This window comes from Muscardinus avellanarius, assembly GCF_963383645.1.
Source record: "Muscardinus avellanarius genome assembly, chromosome: 7".
Taxonomy (NCBI): domain Eukaryota; kingdom Metazoa; phylum Chordata; class Mammalia; order Rodentia; family Gliridae; genus Muscardinus; species Muscardinus avellanarius.
The window spans coordinates 75914649-75930545 of record NC_137793.1 but is presented as its reverse complement, the minus strand read 5'-3'; the positions used below and the strand labels follow the sequence as shown (position 1 = coordinate 75930545).

General features: G+C 37.8%; 1 protein-coding gene across 1 annotated transcript in view; it reads left to right on the top strand.

The window, feature by feature from the left end:
- The window catches only part of CENPF (centromere protein F), a gene marked incomplete at both ends in the record, with an annotated part of 67489 nt that overhangs the window by 28224 nt on the left and 23368 nt on the right, over positions 1-15897 (top strand). Inside the window, 3 exons of the mRNA XM_080699582.1 lie at positions 2701-2826; positions 4198-4326; positions 11689-11811. Coding sequence (XP_080555708.1) covers positions 2701-2826; positions 4198-4326; positions 11689-11811 — 378 coding nt within the window. The remainder of the gene's footprint in view (positions 1-2700; positions 2827-4197; positions 4327-11688; positions 11812-15897) is intronic.

Genomic DNA, 15897 nt, shown 5'->3' with positions numbered 1-15897 from the left:
CCTTCCAGTTTCTCAAGACTTATTTGTTCAGTGCTTTCTTAACCCCCCCCCAATCAGCTACAAATCTACCTAACTGAAAATTTAGTCTATACTATTTCTTGTCCTTATTATTATTTTGTTAAATATTTTGCTGACATCAAATCATGTTGTTTCCAAATCTCTACCATTAGAATTACTTATTAAATGAAGCTTATGTAACTGTGTTTTAAAGTGATTCTATCCTATTTATAGTATGGTCATTTTCAAGTATTTGCAAATTGTGGGATGGATATAAGACATAAATCCATGTTGAAAGAATGTTAAGTTGGTTGCAAACTTGGAGTTTATCACCTACCTTTGACAGATGAAAAAGTCAGACCCAGAAAGGGACTTGGGTATTGAAACTTTTCAACAGACCTAGAACAGAATTTTTTCCCCCCAGTACTGGAGATTGAACCCAGGGCCAATTTTTATTTTATTCTTTATTTTGAAACTGAGTCTCACTAAGTTGTGGAGGGCCTCACTAAGTAGCTGAGGCTGGCCTGGAACTTGTGATCCTTCTGTCTCAGCCTCCCATGTACTGGGATTATAAGTGTGTGGCCTGGCTAGACCCAGAAATCTTAAAAGGAGTATCTAGGGTCATATGCTACAAATTTTCAAGACTTGAGTTCTGGGTGCTTATTTTAGAATATTATGGAGCATTTGTGACACCTAGTGGTTAGCTAGTTTTACATGGATTGTGCATCATTGATATTATAATGTCATTTAAAAATTAAGTAAAATATAAGTACTTCTAACAGGTGTTTTGAAACCTACAATGTCTAGTAGGAGAAGATTGATTCTGGAATGGGTGAGCTGACCTATTGCAGTTTGAGGGGGTGCCAGTAGAGGGCACCAAGGGTTCATTCATCTATTTTGTAGCATGTGTTGTTTCCTGAGAGTTGTCAGCCATCAAAATTTTGGACTATCATTTGTGCAATGATTTTTGTCTGAGATGGTAACTGCTGTATGTTCAGTGTCTAGGACAGTGCATGACATATAATAGTCTTTCAATAAATATTTGTTGAATTTACATTTTATTACTGTTATGATATCTGCAATGCATATAAAACTCAACAATAAAGATAATGACAAAGGTGTAATAATGTTCAAGGAATTGGGTTAATTTATATCACTGGCTCAAAATTATACTTTTATATATATATATAAAATTATACATATATATATATATATCTTCTCTTTTTGTGGTACTAGGGATGGAACCCAGGGGCTATCTTTGAGCTATCCCTATAGCCTTATTTTTTTATTCTTTATTTGGAAACAGGGTCACACTAAGTTGCAAAGGGCCTTATTAAGTAGCTGAGACTATCTGTGAACTTGTGATATTCTTGTCTCATCCTCGCAAATGCTGGGATTACAATTGTGCACCACCACACCTGGCTAAATTTGATATTTTTAAAGTTTTGATAATTGTAAAATCATCAAGTTATTGACCAATTTTGATGCTTTTTGTCTATGGTTAGATAATAATTGGTTTCTGACTAATCTTCCAGCAAAGTATTACATAGTGTTTTTTTTCCCCTCTGAATTCTCTGTTAAATTTCTCAGATTTCTAATAACTTTAAATTAGACTATGATGGGTCTCGGAAATATATTTGTAGATTGATTATTTTCAAATAAGGGAACTTTTCAGTGGGAAATTCTTCCCTCCCATTATGAAGTTTTCTTATACTCCTTGGGTCTTTAGAGTTGTATTGGATGGCAGTTTACAGATTTGAGCCCAAGAGATTGGTATAGAGAAATGGATTTCACCATTTCAAGAATTAAGACCATTTAGCTGGGCATGGTGGCGCACACTTGTAATCCCAAAATTCGGGAATCTGAGACTGGAGGACTGGAGGACAGCCTCAGCTACTTAGTGAGGCCCTCTGCAACTTAGTGAGACCCTGTTTCAAAAATAAAGAATAAAAAATAGTGTAAGGGGTGTAGCTCAGAGGTAGAATGCCCCTGGGTTCCATCCCCAGACCCACAAAAAAAGAAAAAAAGAAAGAAAAAAGAAGACTATTTTGTTCCCATTTAATTTTAGAAGACCATTTTAGATTTTCATGTAGATCATGTTTTAAAAAATTATTTAATGGACGACCACTGTGTAGGAAGGCAAAAGAATGTTCTTTGTGTTGTGAACAGCAGCTTGACTGAAAACTCAGTTGTAATACTCTGGAGTGCAGTGAACCTGCAGAAATGCAAAGTGGCTGGGTGGGAACATTGTGGAAAGAAGCAATTTCATATTCCCCACAAAATCTGTTGTGCTTGAAGGAGACTATCAGAGGAGGGTAATGGGTACCCTCTTATTACTGTACAATCCCTAAACTGGGCCAACACCGTTTCTTTTTAACCTCTACTTCTGATGCGGCACTGTGTTAGATGAATCACTAGACATGTCTCAGTTTTCATAGCACAAATTTTGAAATAGCCGCTTAAAGAGTTAATGTTTTATATCCTTACTAATACCTCCCAAGCATAAGTATATGTGTGCGAAGATTATAGTGATTTGTAGTTGGCTGATAGTTTAAAATGTAACCTTTTATGAAATAAAAAGATCAAAACAATGGTAAACTTGAAATAAATCTGGAGACCAAGAATTTTTTTTCTAAGATACACAATATTTGCTCTTTTCCTTGAATCATTTTTGTTTGGTGTGCAATATTTTTATCTTGTTAGTGTTCCACATTGGAGCAAAAGCTGAAGAAATTGAGTGAGGATTTGAGTTGTCAGCGACAAAATGCAGAAAGTGCCAGGTGCTCTCTGGAACAGAAGATCAAGGAGAAAGAAAAGGAACTTCACGAGGTCAGTGGTCTCATGGACAGTTTGTCTGAAAGGCTCTCATGACTTTGTGTTTTAAAGTTTGATTATTTGGGGCCTAGCGTGGTGGCGCAAGCTTGTAATCCCAGCATTTGGGAGGCTGAGACTGGAGGATCACGGTTTGCAGACATCCCCAGCTACTTAGTGAGACCATGTTTCAAAATAAAGAATAAAAAATAGGGCTGGGGGTTAGCTTGGAGGTTGAATGCCCCCGGGTTTCATCTTCAGGCCCACACAAAAAAAAGTTTGATTATTTGGGGAAATACTTTGAGCAGAAGGTCTGGTTTTGATCAGAAAGGGGAATTACTAGTCAAGAGTTTTCTTTTTTGTACTTCTCTGATGAGATGTTGAGTAGAAAAGAATCCTCTTCTTTTTTTTTTTTTTTTTTTTGTGCTGTGGGGATGGAACTCAGGTGCATTTGACCTCTGAGCTACACCCCTCTGCTCAATTTTTTTTTAAATTCTTTAATTGAAACAGGGTCTCACTAAGTTGCAGAGGGCCTCACTAAGTAGCTGAGGCTGTCCACGAGCTGCGGTCCCCTGGTCTCAGCCTCCTGAATGCTGGGATTACAAGCGTGTGCCACCACACCTGGCTCTATTTATTCTTTTCAATATTCTCTCTTCAGTGAAAGAATTGTAGAACATTTTCCAATTTTCTTTAAAGCCTGTGGGTTGGCACTGAAGGTAGTTGATGGGTGGGGAAGATGTTGGCAGAGTTAGGATGGAAGTGAGCTGGTAGGTATTGCTGCTCCTTGGTCCTTTGGGTGAGTCAGTCTGAGCGTGTATCAGGGATTTCAGTTAGGCAGGGAATATTAAATGGTATCCTTCTCTGGTTATCAAATTCACTTGTGAGCTGGGTATGATAGCTCACGCCTGTGATCCCAGTACTTGGGAGACTGAGGTAGGAGTATGAAGAGCAGCCTCAGCAAGTAGTGAAACCCTGTTTCTAAATAAAAGGGGGTGGGTGGGGGTATAGACTGGAGGTAGCATGACCCTGGGTTCAATTCCTAGTATTACATAGACAAAAAAAGTTAATTGGTGACATTTACTTTTTTCCTTTTATGTTTAAGACTCTCATGGGTGGTTTATACTTTTTGGTTGTTTAAACCCCATCTGGACGCGGAAGCAAGCTGGTTTCTATGTGATCAGCTGGCCGACTCCTTGCCTTTCCTCAGAGACCTGATTTGATTACTGGGGCCAGTGTGCTCTGGCTGATTGTGTTTGCCATTCAGAGTATGGCAGGCTTGGCTCCCTATTGTCTCGTGCTCTTTTCGGTGGAACACTGCCTAGTAGGATGTTTGTGTTTCGACCCTTGTTATCTGCCTTTGATTTAATGTGTGTGTCCTTTGCTTTTCAGGAACTCTCCCGTCAGCAGCGTTCCTTCCAAACCTTGGACCAAGAGAGCACGCAGATGAAAGCCAGACTCACCCAGGAGTTACAGCAAGCTAAGAATGCACTCAATGTCCTGCAGGCTGAGCTGGATAAAGTAGGGTGCTAACTCCTCTCTCCTCACAATACCCCTTTCCTTCCATGTGTTATTTCATGTTACCACAGTTGACATTAGAATTTTTTTTAACCAAATATAAAAAGAGGTGGAAGCCAGGCGTGGTGGCGCATGCTTGTAATCCCAGCATTCAGGAGGCTGAGACTGGAGGATCATGGTTCGCTGACAGCCTCAGCTACATAGTGAGGCCCTGTGCAACTCAGTGAGACCCTGTTTCAAAATAAAGAACAAAAAATGGGGCAGATGGTGTAGCTCGGGGGTTGAATGCCCCTGGGTTCCATCTCCAGATCTGCAAAAAAAAAAAAAAAAAAAGAAAAGAAAAGAAAAAAAATTAGGGGTGGAGTCAGGCATGGTGGCCCACACTTGTAATTTCATTTCTTGGGAAGCTGAGATGGGAGGATTATGTTTCTCAGCCAGCCTCAATAATTTCATGAGACCCTGTTTCAAAATAAAAAATAAAATAGGGCTGGGAGTGTAGCCCAGAAGTAGAACGCCCTGGGATGTTCTTCCTAGGTGGGTCTGAGGGCATGCTCAGTTACTTCTTTAGTTTTCTGCCCAAGAGTCACCTTGGTTTTCCTTGGTCATAACTTACATGCCTAACTAAGAATACTTTGTTTTTTTAAATTGCATTGTTTTATCACTCAGATCTCTTCCCCAGTACACAGTTGTCTTTTGGTTCACTGTTCTACATGGGGCATGTCAACACTAAGTATGTATAGCTTTAAAGTGGCAGAGCATTTGAGGTAGAGTGGTTTATTCTTTTCTTGACCATTTGTGCCAGAGAGAATGATATGTATGAGTTTACCTTGATATGTCAGATATCTTTCTATTGTTAGAGTTCATTTATTAGTGGTTGCTTGTTTATTTTCTAAATTAAAAAATTTACCATTTAAAGTCTCTTATGAAAAATATAGCTTAAATTTTTTTAATTCAAGTTGTAACAGAGAAGGACAGACAGGCTGACTTCTCAGTAGAGGGCACCAGGGATGGAGAATATGCTGAGATGGGAAGGCTTTTTAAAGATTTATTTATAAATGTATAATTGGAATTTTTTTGTTTCTGGTATAACTAAAAGCAGCATTCTGTTGTTATTTGAACCTTATTTTTATTGGATGTGTACTGATGGATGTTCCCTACTGATGAGTATTTAGGTTCTCAATATTTTCTTATTCACTGTGACACTGTTTGTAATGTCTTTGGGAAGGTATTTTTGTGTATGTGAGTGACTTATGGATTTGAAACTGGTGGCTTAAAGGGAATATAAGTTCTAATATTTGATATATTCTGCCAAATTGCTCTCCAAAAAAGTCACAATAGTTTACTTTTCCATCCATTATAAGACAGGGCCTGTTTTTTCTCATTCTAGTAAATCAGAGATAGTCCTCATTTTAAAAATTTTGCTAATTAAGGAATAACTTATTGTTTTAGTTCAGAATTCCTTGATTAACAGTAAAGTTATATCATTCAGCAGCCATTTGCATTATTTGTCTAAAATTTTTTTTATTTCTATTCATTGTCCTTTTTATTTTTTATTTTTGTGGTACTAGGGGTGGAACCCAGGGGCTTTTCTACCTCTAAGCTATACTTCCAGACCTATTTTATATATATATATTTCCCCCCAGCTATAACTGTGATTTTATTTTATTTTTTTATTAAAATTTTTTTTATTAGTGCACTGTATTCATACATCATAATGGGATAAAAACTTGTGTAGACATACATGCACACATCACCCAGTTAGCCCCTACCCAGTCCTCACCCCATTCCCTCCCCATCCCTCCTTCCCATGCTTGGCTTAGTGGTTAACATCTAATATTATAGCAATTTACCCAAAATTAACAATGATAATCTCACATAAGAGATTCATCTGTCTGATATCAAACTGTTGATCACTTAGAGATAACATTTCAGTATTTTTGCTTTCTTTCTTACCAGAGGATATTTTTTTTCTTTTTTTTTTAAGGTAAAACTATCATACATTTATTTTTTTTCAGAAAAAGTCTATCTTAACATGAAATATGAACTCTTAAATACCCAATCTCGAATGAGAACAAAGCTAGAAGATGTACATTTTCTGATTTCAAATCTTATAGAGCTACAATAATTGAAACACTATCGTACTGCTATAAAGGCAGATATATAAACCAGTGGAGTAAAATAAAAAGCCTAGAAATAAATTCTTCCATATATGGTCAAGTTATTTTTGACAAAGTTTCCAAGAACATTTGGTGAAGGAAATACTAATCTTTTCACTAAATATTGTTGAAAAATAATAATTACATGAAAAAGAATAAGATTGGACCCTTACCTAACACCATATATAAATGTTAACTCAAAATAGATAAAAGACCTAAATGTAAATCTTAAGACAATAATTTTTAGAAGAAAACCTGGGTCATAACACTTCACATTGAAATTGGCAGTGATTTCTTGGATATGATTTCGAAGGCACAGGCAACAAAAGAATAAACAAACTTCCTAAAAAATAAAAAAATTGTACATCCAAAGACAATGTAAACAGAGTTAAAAGTTACTGATAGAATGGGGATAAAATATTTCCAAATGCTATATCTGAAGGTATATTAATATTCCAAATAGAAACCCTAAAAATTAGCAACAATAAAAGCAAACAATACAGTTTAGAAATATAATTTAGAAATAGGTAAAAGACTGAAATAAATAATAAATCTCCAAAGATTTTAACCTATAAACACATGAATATATTCTTCTTTGCTTAGTTGTCTGCTGGATGGAAAATCTTGTTTCTCTGGTTCTGGTGTTTATTACCTATTTCTTCTTTGTAGTTAATCTCTTTGAATATTTTCTCTAGCGCTGGTTTGGAAGACATAAATTCCTTCAGTTTCTGTTTGTTATGGAAGCTTCTTATTTCCCCATCTAATTTGATAGATAGTTTTGGTGAGTAGGAAATTTTGGGCTGGAAGTTGTTTTCTTTCAGAGTTTGGAATATGTTACTCCAAGCCCTTCTGGCTCTCATGACTTGGTTTGGGAAGTCTGGAGTGATTCTAATTGGTTTGCCTCTGAATGTCACTTGGCCCTTTGATTTTGTTGCCTTTAAGATTCTCTGCTTGGCTTCCACATTGGTCATTTTGACAGTTATGTGGTGTGGGGATCCTCTTCTCTGATCCTGTCTAAAGGGAGTTCTATGAGTTTCCTGGACCTGTATATTGACCACTTGCTTTATGTTTGGAAATTTTTCTGCTATTATTTCTTTGAAGATATTATTGATCCCTTTTGTTTCACCTTCTTTTCCCTCCTCTATTCCAATTATTCTTAGGTTAGCTCTCTTAAAATGGGCCCATATTTCTTCAGTGTCAGATTCCTGGTGTCTGATTTTTTTCCTAAGTTATAAATTATGTGTTCGTTTTTGGAGTGATCATCTTCTAGGAGCGAGATTGTATTCTCCATGTGGTCTAATTGATTGTTTATACTTTGAATTGAGGCCTCTACCTCAATGATTGCTTCCTTTATTTCTTTTAGACTCTCTCTAAATTCTTTTTGAAAGTCATGTATTATTTCTACAGTTATATTCCTGATTTGATCTTCTGGAGATCTCTGAATTTCTGTGTTATCAGGTTCTGATAATATGGGGTTGTGGGCATTCATTGCTCTATTGTTGTTCCTCTTTCCCATGATTTCAGAATTTTGTGCCTTCCCTGGGTCACCACAACTTCACTTAAGGTGCTCTGTATCTTGAGTCTGTTGTAATCTCAGCTGCCACTACTCCTTTACTGGGTTGTATGGCAAAGTATAATCGAGGCTGCACAAGACCATTGGGGTGCCGGGCTGGGCGTTTTCCCACGGAGAGCTGCGACTAGGGTGTGGTATCTTTGCCACTTCTACTTCTTCACTGGGTTGGACTGCAAAATATCTGACCCAAGGAGATTATCAAAGGTACGTAAGTCCCTGGGAGTGCAGTAAAGAGATTTCTCCTTTAGGGGCTGCAATTACACTCACGGTTATTGTGCGCGCAGATCTGGAGCTGTGGCCGGGCCCTTGACCATGAGGCTGGCGCTGCTGGCAATATGGTGCACCTGACATGCCCTCGGCCGTGAGGCTGGCGTATTTCTTTTCTGGTTTTGACCTCCGTTCTGAGTCCCTGGAAGACGTGATGAGCTTGGCCACTGGGAGTTTTAGATGTTCATTGTGCTGAAAGAACTGCTGAATTACACCCGAATGATTCACTGCTGCTCATTTTGGCTCCTTGTTTACCTTTCCTCTCTGGAGCCTGGTGCTGTGAGGGAAGATGGTGCCAGCGCGGCTCCACTCCCGCATTGCAGGCTTGATTTCTGGTCTCTGGTGGTTCTTCTAGTCTTTTTTTTTCTCTGTCCCTTGTGTTTACATTTTTTTATTTCTCTGCTGATCGTGCTTTCTGGCTATGAAAAGCACTGATTTGTGGCAACAGAGATCGAGTTTTAGCAGGACTCGTAAACACTGCTTTTCTCGGTCACCATCTTCTCAGAAGTCATCCCTATTTTGTATTTATTTGGAAACAGGGTCTAACTAAGTTGCAGAGGGCCTCACTAAGTAGCTGAGGCTGGCTTCAAACCTATGTGATCTTCTAGTTACAGCCTTTCAAGTGCTGGATTACAAACATGTGCCACCATACCCAGCTTCATTGTCCTTTTTAAAATTGGTTTGTTGTTCTGCAAAATGAAACACAGGCATGCTTTTGTGTTATATAGGAGTATAATCTTTTTTATTATACTATCTATATTGGAAATATACTCAGCCTTCCATCTCTGTGGATTTAATATATCAAAAAAAATTTTTTTCCAGCAATGATGGAATCTAGAGTGCTGTATCACTGAGCCATTCCCTAGTCTTTTTTATTTTTTATTTTGAGACAGTCTTGATGAGTTGCCCAGTCAGGCAACTGTGATCCTCTTGCCTCAGCCTTCTGAGTTCTGGGATTACAGACATGTTCCACCACACCAGGTCTCAAAAATATTTTTAGCCGAGTGTGGTGGCACACGCTTGTAATCCCAGCATTTGGGAGGCTGAGACCAGAGGATTTGGTTTGTGGACAGCCTCAGCTACTTAGTGAGGCCCTCTGCAACTTAGTGAGATTGTTTCAAAATAACAAATAAAAAATAGAGCAGGAGATGTAGCTGGAGGTCGAATGCCCCTGGGTTCTATCTCCAGACCTGCCAAATCAGTAAAAGCATATTTCAAAGTGGCAAAAATAAGCACTTTTTCATGTACCTGATTTAATTAAATCAGTAACAATTTTATCTTTAAACCAGCTAATTATCTTATAATTATTAAAGCATATGTTCTTAGATATGTTTGTAAAATTAAGTAAAATCCACACTTAATCAGTTATAGTATTTTAATACATTTTGTTGTTCATTTATTGTGCTACCAAGATAATTTAATCAGCCACACATCTTCTGTATATATTAACACATACTTGTTAATTTTTTTCTTATATTGTTTATTAAGGTAAACTACTACCTTGAACTTTAATTCTTTAACCATATTCTACCTTTTGGAATGTTTATCATTCCAATTGAGGATGTTTTATTTTGAATTGCTTTGTACTTACAATGTTCTGTAATTTTCTTGTAAAGACATCATATAGTCTTTGTTGTCTCATATAGCTTTATGTAATGAGTATATTCTATTTCCTTTAAGACTGATTTTTGCATGGTCTGAGGTCTGTGTCCTCCACAAAGTTCATATGTTGAAATCACATGATACTATTATGAGGTGGGGACCTTTGGGCGGTAAGTTGGTCATTAGGACTGAGCCCTCATGAACTGGATTGGTGTTCATGTTAAGAAGGCCTAGAGATACCTAAAGCATCATGTGAAGACACAAGGAAAAAAAAAAAAAAAAAAAAACAAGAAAAAAACTTGTTCCAGTACACAAGCCTGCCCCAGAAACCAAATTTGTTGGTGACTGATCTTGGCCGTCCCTGACTCCACAAATGTGAGAAACAAATGTCTGTTGCTTATCAGCCACCCGGTGATTTTCTTTTTATTGTAGCCCACACTAGAGGAAGTTTTAGTTTATATTGTTATGGAATTAAGAATGTAAGCCTTCAGAACTATTACATATTTCAATAAGGTTGCAATGTTTTCATTGTTCAGAGAAAAATATGACCTTTACCAAAGCTGTTGTCCTGTTATCAAAATTGATAGAAAAAATAAATCTACATTAAAATTAAAAAAAAATCTTAAAAAGAAAATTCTAGAAAGTTCCCAAAAGTTCCAGAAACTTGAATTTTACACCAAGCACTATGCCACTTGTACCTGAAGGAAGTGGATGTGTGAGCATACCTTACTGTAGCCTCCCACCACTTCTTAGATCCTCAGCACTTTTATTTGAGTATCATTTGCCTTGAATCTAGTACAGGTACTATGTGGTTAGTCCTCAGTGTAATAAGAATACATAGATTCTTTTCACATCGTTAATTCCTGAACAATACAATTTAGCAACTATTATTTTCTTTTTTTTTTTTTTTTTTTTTTTTGCGGGTCTGAGGATGGAACCCAGGGGCATTTGACCTCCGAGCTATATCCCCTGCCCTATTTTTTATTCTTTATTTTGAAACCAAGTGTCATTGAGTTGCAGAGGGCCTCACTTAGTAGCTGAGGCTGTCCACGAACCGTGATACTCAGGTCTCCGCCTCCTGAATGCTGGAATTACAAGCGTGGGCTAGCAGTCCTGCCTCAGTATAGCAACTATTAACATACCATTTACATTGTATTAGTTGTTAGTGTATATAATATGGAAATGATATAACTGTGCATGGGAGGATGTACAAAGGTTATATGCAAATGCTACAACATTCTGTATCAGAGACTGGAGCATGTGAGAATTTCAGTATCCTTGGGGTCCCTGTGACCACTCTCCCTGCTGATACTGAGTAGTGATGAGTGTATATTCTCTTAGTTTCTTTTTTCTTTGTGTTTTTTCCCCTATACCTAACCTCTTTCATCTATTTGCTGTCTCCAAAGTAGATGTTTTTGTTAGTATGTATTCAATCTCAACCAAAATAGCATGAATTTTTGTACTCCATGAACTAGTTTTTATTATTTAAGAATAAATGATAGCTGGGCATGGTGGTGTACACTTGGGTGGTGTACTTGGGAGGCTGAGACAGGAGGATCACAGGTTCATGGCAGCCTCAGCTACTTAGTGAGGCTTTCTGCAACTTAATTAGACTCTGTTTCAAAATAAAGAATTAAAAAAAAATAGGACTAGGGGTGTAGCTCAAAGGTAGAATGCCCCTGGGTTCCATCCCAGTACTGCAAAATAAAAAAGGTAATTTACAAAAAACATAAAAATGGAACTTTGCTCTTTTTTCCTCCATTATAGGTCACATCAGTAAAGCAACAGTTGGAAGGAAATTTGGAAGAGTTTAAGCAGAAGTTCAGCAGAATGGAGCAGACTGTTGAGACGAGTCAGGCCAAGGAGAGCGAGCTGAGGAGAAGCAGTGAGGTAAACAGGGAGCTCAGCCTGAATGTCAAGAGGGAATGTTTATATTGTTTGTTGTAACCACACATATTTTTCTATTTGCTAGAAGTATTACACCAGATGCTGCATATACTTAGGTTGTACAGATTTATATAACATATGACATACAATGTGTTTATTTTTTTACTTTGCCTTTTGATATAATTACTCATATGCCCCTAGTAATTATAGAAAAATGTGGCTTGTTGTTAAGAACACATATTCAACTTGAAAAGATGGTTTTAAATCATCTGGGAGGTAAAGGGACGGACTAGAGAAAGGAAGGGGTTTTCTGAATGGGAAGAAACAAAATTATTTATATAAAATATTATTTGAATATCTAAGAGTTAACTTTTGAATTGTGCAATGTAAAAATCTTTGGAAAGTTATAGATTTAAGGAAAAATAATGACAAATGAAGAGTTTATAATTTTAAAGTTCTTACAACAATTAAGGGGCTGAAGTTCAGTAGCAGAGCAAGGCTCTGGGTTTATTACTCACCACTGCAGGGGGAAAAAGAAATCGCATGTTGTTGATTAGATAACTCTGGGTTACGAAACGGTGCTAATCTAAGTGTTGACCACGCTCAAGCGCCAGTTAATGCTGTCTTTGGAGATTTTGTTTATTCTACAAAATGCTGGAGAAGAGTTTCTAAGTGGCATGAATGTGAGATGTCCCCTAATGTTTCTACTAATAGGGTTTTAGTCATACATCAGTTTGGCTTCTCTTTGAATTTATTTAGCTGCCTCGAGTTTACTTAAAGGGCATAATTAGGAACCATTTAGGAACAGTTAACAGAATGAAATAATTTGAATAGAGCCATAAATCAACATTGTAATGTGTGTGTGGGTGTGTGAACCCAGGAGCATTCTACATCTGAGCTATATGCCCATCCCTTTTTTATTTACTTATTATTATTATTATTATTATATTGGAAAGTGTTTCACTAAGTTGCTGAGAGTTTTGCTAACTTGTCTCTAATCTACGATCCTCCTGTCCCAACATCCTAAGTATTAGGATTGCAGGTATGTGCTACCATGTCCAGTTTCCACAATCCATTTTCCACATTGTGTAATTTTAGAAACAGGAACCACAAAGGATCAGGTCAGTGGAGGTTTCCCTTAGACATCACAGCAAAAATATATTTTTATGTAGTTTTTAAATGTTCTGCAATCTTTTTTTTTTTTTTTTTTTTTTCCATACTAGGGATTGAAATCTGGGACAGTCTACCTCTGAGCTACACCCCAGCCCTGTTTTTAATTCTTTAATTGGAAACAGGGTCTCACTAAGTTGCAGAGGCCCTCACTAAGTAGCTGAGATTAGCTACAAGCCTGCAATCTTCCTGTCTCAGTCTCAAGTACTGAGATTACAAGCATGCACCACCACACCCAGTGCAATTACTTTTTAGATTATAAAGATTACAGGAAAAAATTATTTAAATAAAGATGAACGTCTACATGCATTTATCCCATGGCTTTGCAGATTGTATCACAATTGTAGAAGCAGAACACCTGTCATAGAAAAGAGATGGTTATTCAAGCAGTTAGTTTGTGCAGGGGATGCTGCTAGAAAGTTGGGGCCTCTACTCCTGCAACCCAATTGGAAGAAACTTTACATCTACTGATAGTTTCATCCTTTAACCTTTTCAAATGGAAGTGTTTGCAGCAAAACAAATGTTTGCCTTTTGGCCAGTTGGGACCAACCAACAGATGCTTTTGCTAACATTTCCACAGGCAGACTGGCATGGAACTCTTCCCTCTGTGAGCTTCTATTTCAGCCAGAAACTCTCCTGCAAGTCCCCTGGCTTCCTGGTGGAAACATTTTGTAAGAGCAGTCATCTGGTTAAGAGAGTCAGAGCACCTTTAAAGTGGCATGCTCAACTGGTAGCAAGCTGGACTTTGTTGAGCAAGTGTTTCTTAAGACTTATTCATCCCGGTAGGTCTAGCTTGTCTACTCTAGAGCTCTCTGCAGTGAACTCCAGCCTGTCATTAGTTACACATACCACATTTCACTTATATTTTATTGATTTCTGCAGTCAGTGTGGAAAGTCCCTAGCACAGGGTTTGGGAATGAATTTAGTATACGTATTTATGCATATTGTTTGCACGTGCGTCTTCTTTCGAAGATGATGATGTCAAAAGAAGACACACATTTTGAGCATTGAAAGGGTTTAGTTGGCTCTTGTGCTTTGAATAGGGAATGGAGCCAGATAAGTGACTTACCAGTAAGAGTGATGGTATAACTTAGGGGTACAAATGGAGACAGTAGAGAAAGGAAGCAAGATCTGAATTTGCATTGCTTTTCTTCCAACTCCTTGAAGTGTGACCTTGAAAATAGTGACTTACCCTTTTCAGTTCTTCACAGGGACAAATAATACTCTCTTTCCAAGGCTGTATTCATGAGTAAATATTGTATATGAAGAGCTTGGCTCAGTGCCTAGCACATAAGTGCTCAGTAAATTATTGCAGTCCACCTGCTCATTGCTTTGGTCTTCACATTCATTAGCATTGTTTGTTGTCACCTATTGTCACAAAAGGTCATGGCCAGAGGACAGTACATTTGAGATTTTTTATATTAAAAATTTTGCCTGTTCTATTATTCTGCCACTTTGGGTGTCCTTCTGTTTCTAATTATAAGTAAGTACAAACAAGTTTAGCATGATTATAGGTTTTGGATGCTAAAATAATGTGGCAATTGTACTGAAATTTTCCTTGTCCGTGTTTAGTAAACTAGCATGCTGCTCACGATGAGAAATGATCAATGCTGGAAAAGTGATCTAATAGCCCAATCAAGGGTAAAGTAACATTTAATATCAGAGCAAGCGGAGGGTTGAGATAAGCTGCTGATCCAGCTCCTAGTGCCAGCTCCCATTGCATTGGGGTTTGGCAGTAAAGTACCACCATTTGACAGGCAAGATGAGGGGCCTTCCCAAGCATGGGGATCTGTATTACTCCAGGTCCTCTAAGGAGCTTGGTCTGGCAGACAAGAATAGTGCAGTGGAAGGGGAAAAGCACATCTTTTGCATTCATCCTACAGTCAGAGACAGTCTTCACCCCAGCAGGGGACACGTTAAGCTGTATTCATGGATAGGATCATGAAATGCCACATAGTAGTTGGAATTTATTTTGTCTGGCCCTAGGAAGTAATGCTTCCCTTGCTGCTCCTAAACTGAAGTTGATCTGGGTGGAATTGCTTGCTAAGCTCTAATGCTGGCTTATGGTTATAGGGATTTTTGTTGTGTTTTCCAGAGTAGTGCCCAATTTTGGAAATCATGGGGGGATGCAAGAGATGCTTAGGAGAACATATCCTTGTATGCTTAACTCATTGTTGATAATGAGCTACCCAATCAAGTCTTAAGTGGCTGTAGCCTCGCAGAAAACTAATTGCTCATGGATGGCAGCCTGCACATCATTTTCAGATGTTCATTTTCTAAATTCTGGCCTTTGAAAATTCTTGGGTTGGTCGTAGCCATAGCATTATAAGCCTGCTGGGTCCCAGGGTTGGCTGAACATTTCTTCATTAGAAACAAATATTTATAAAGCTAATGCTAGGGTAAAGAAAGACATGCTGAATCTTTCTACTGAGCTTACTATTCACTTACGTATCTCCAGTTATGGACAGAGACAAACGGAGACCAACAGACACAAACCTAACTTCTTCCTTTCTCTACTTTCTCTTTTTCCTTCTTTTCCCCTTCCTATTGGGATGCGTCTAGTTTGGCATGTGCCTTCCCAGCTTCCTTGTGAAGCCTCCAGATGTGTCATTTGATTTGATTAAGTTTTGAACATAAGAATATTTTCTAGGTACTATAATAAAAATGCTAAGTCAACTTATGTAGTTACATTCTAGTTAGTCTTTTTTATTTTATTTTTATGTGGCTAGTTAGTCTTTAATGTAGATTTCATTCAGCATCGATCATGATCTTGCAATTGTTAAAATTTGGGAAGAGCCGGGAGTGGTAGTGCACATGCTTGTAATCTCAGCTCTTGGGAGGCTGAGACAGGAAGATTGCGTAGGTTCGAAGCCAGGCTCAGCTAGTTAGTGAGGCTCTCAGTAACTTAGTGAGGCCTTG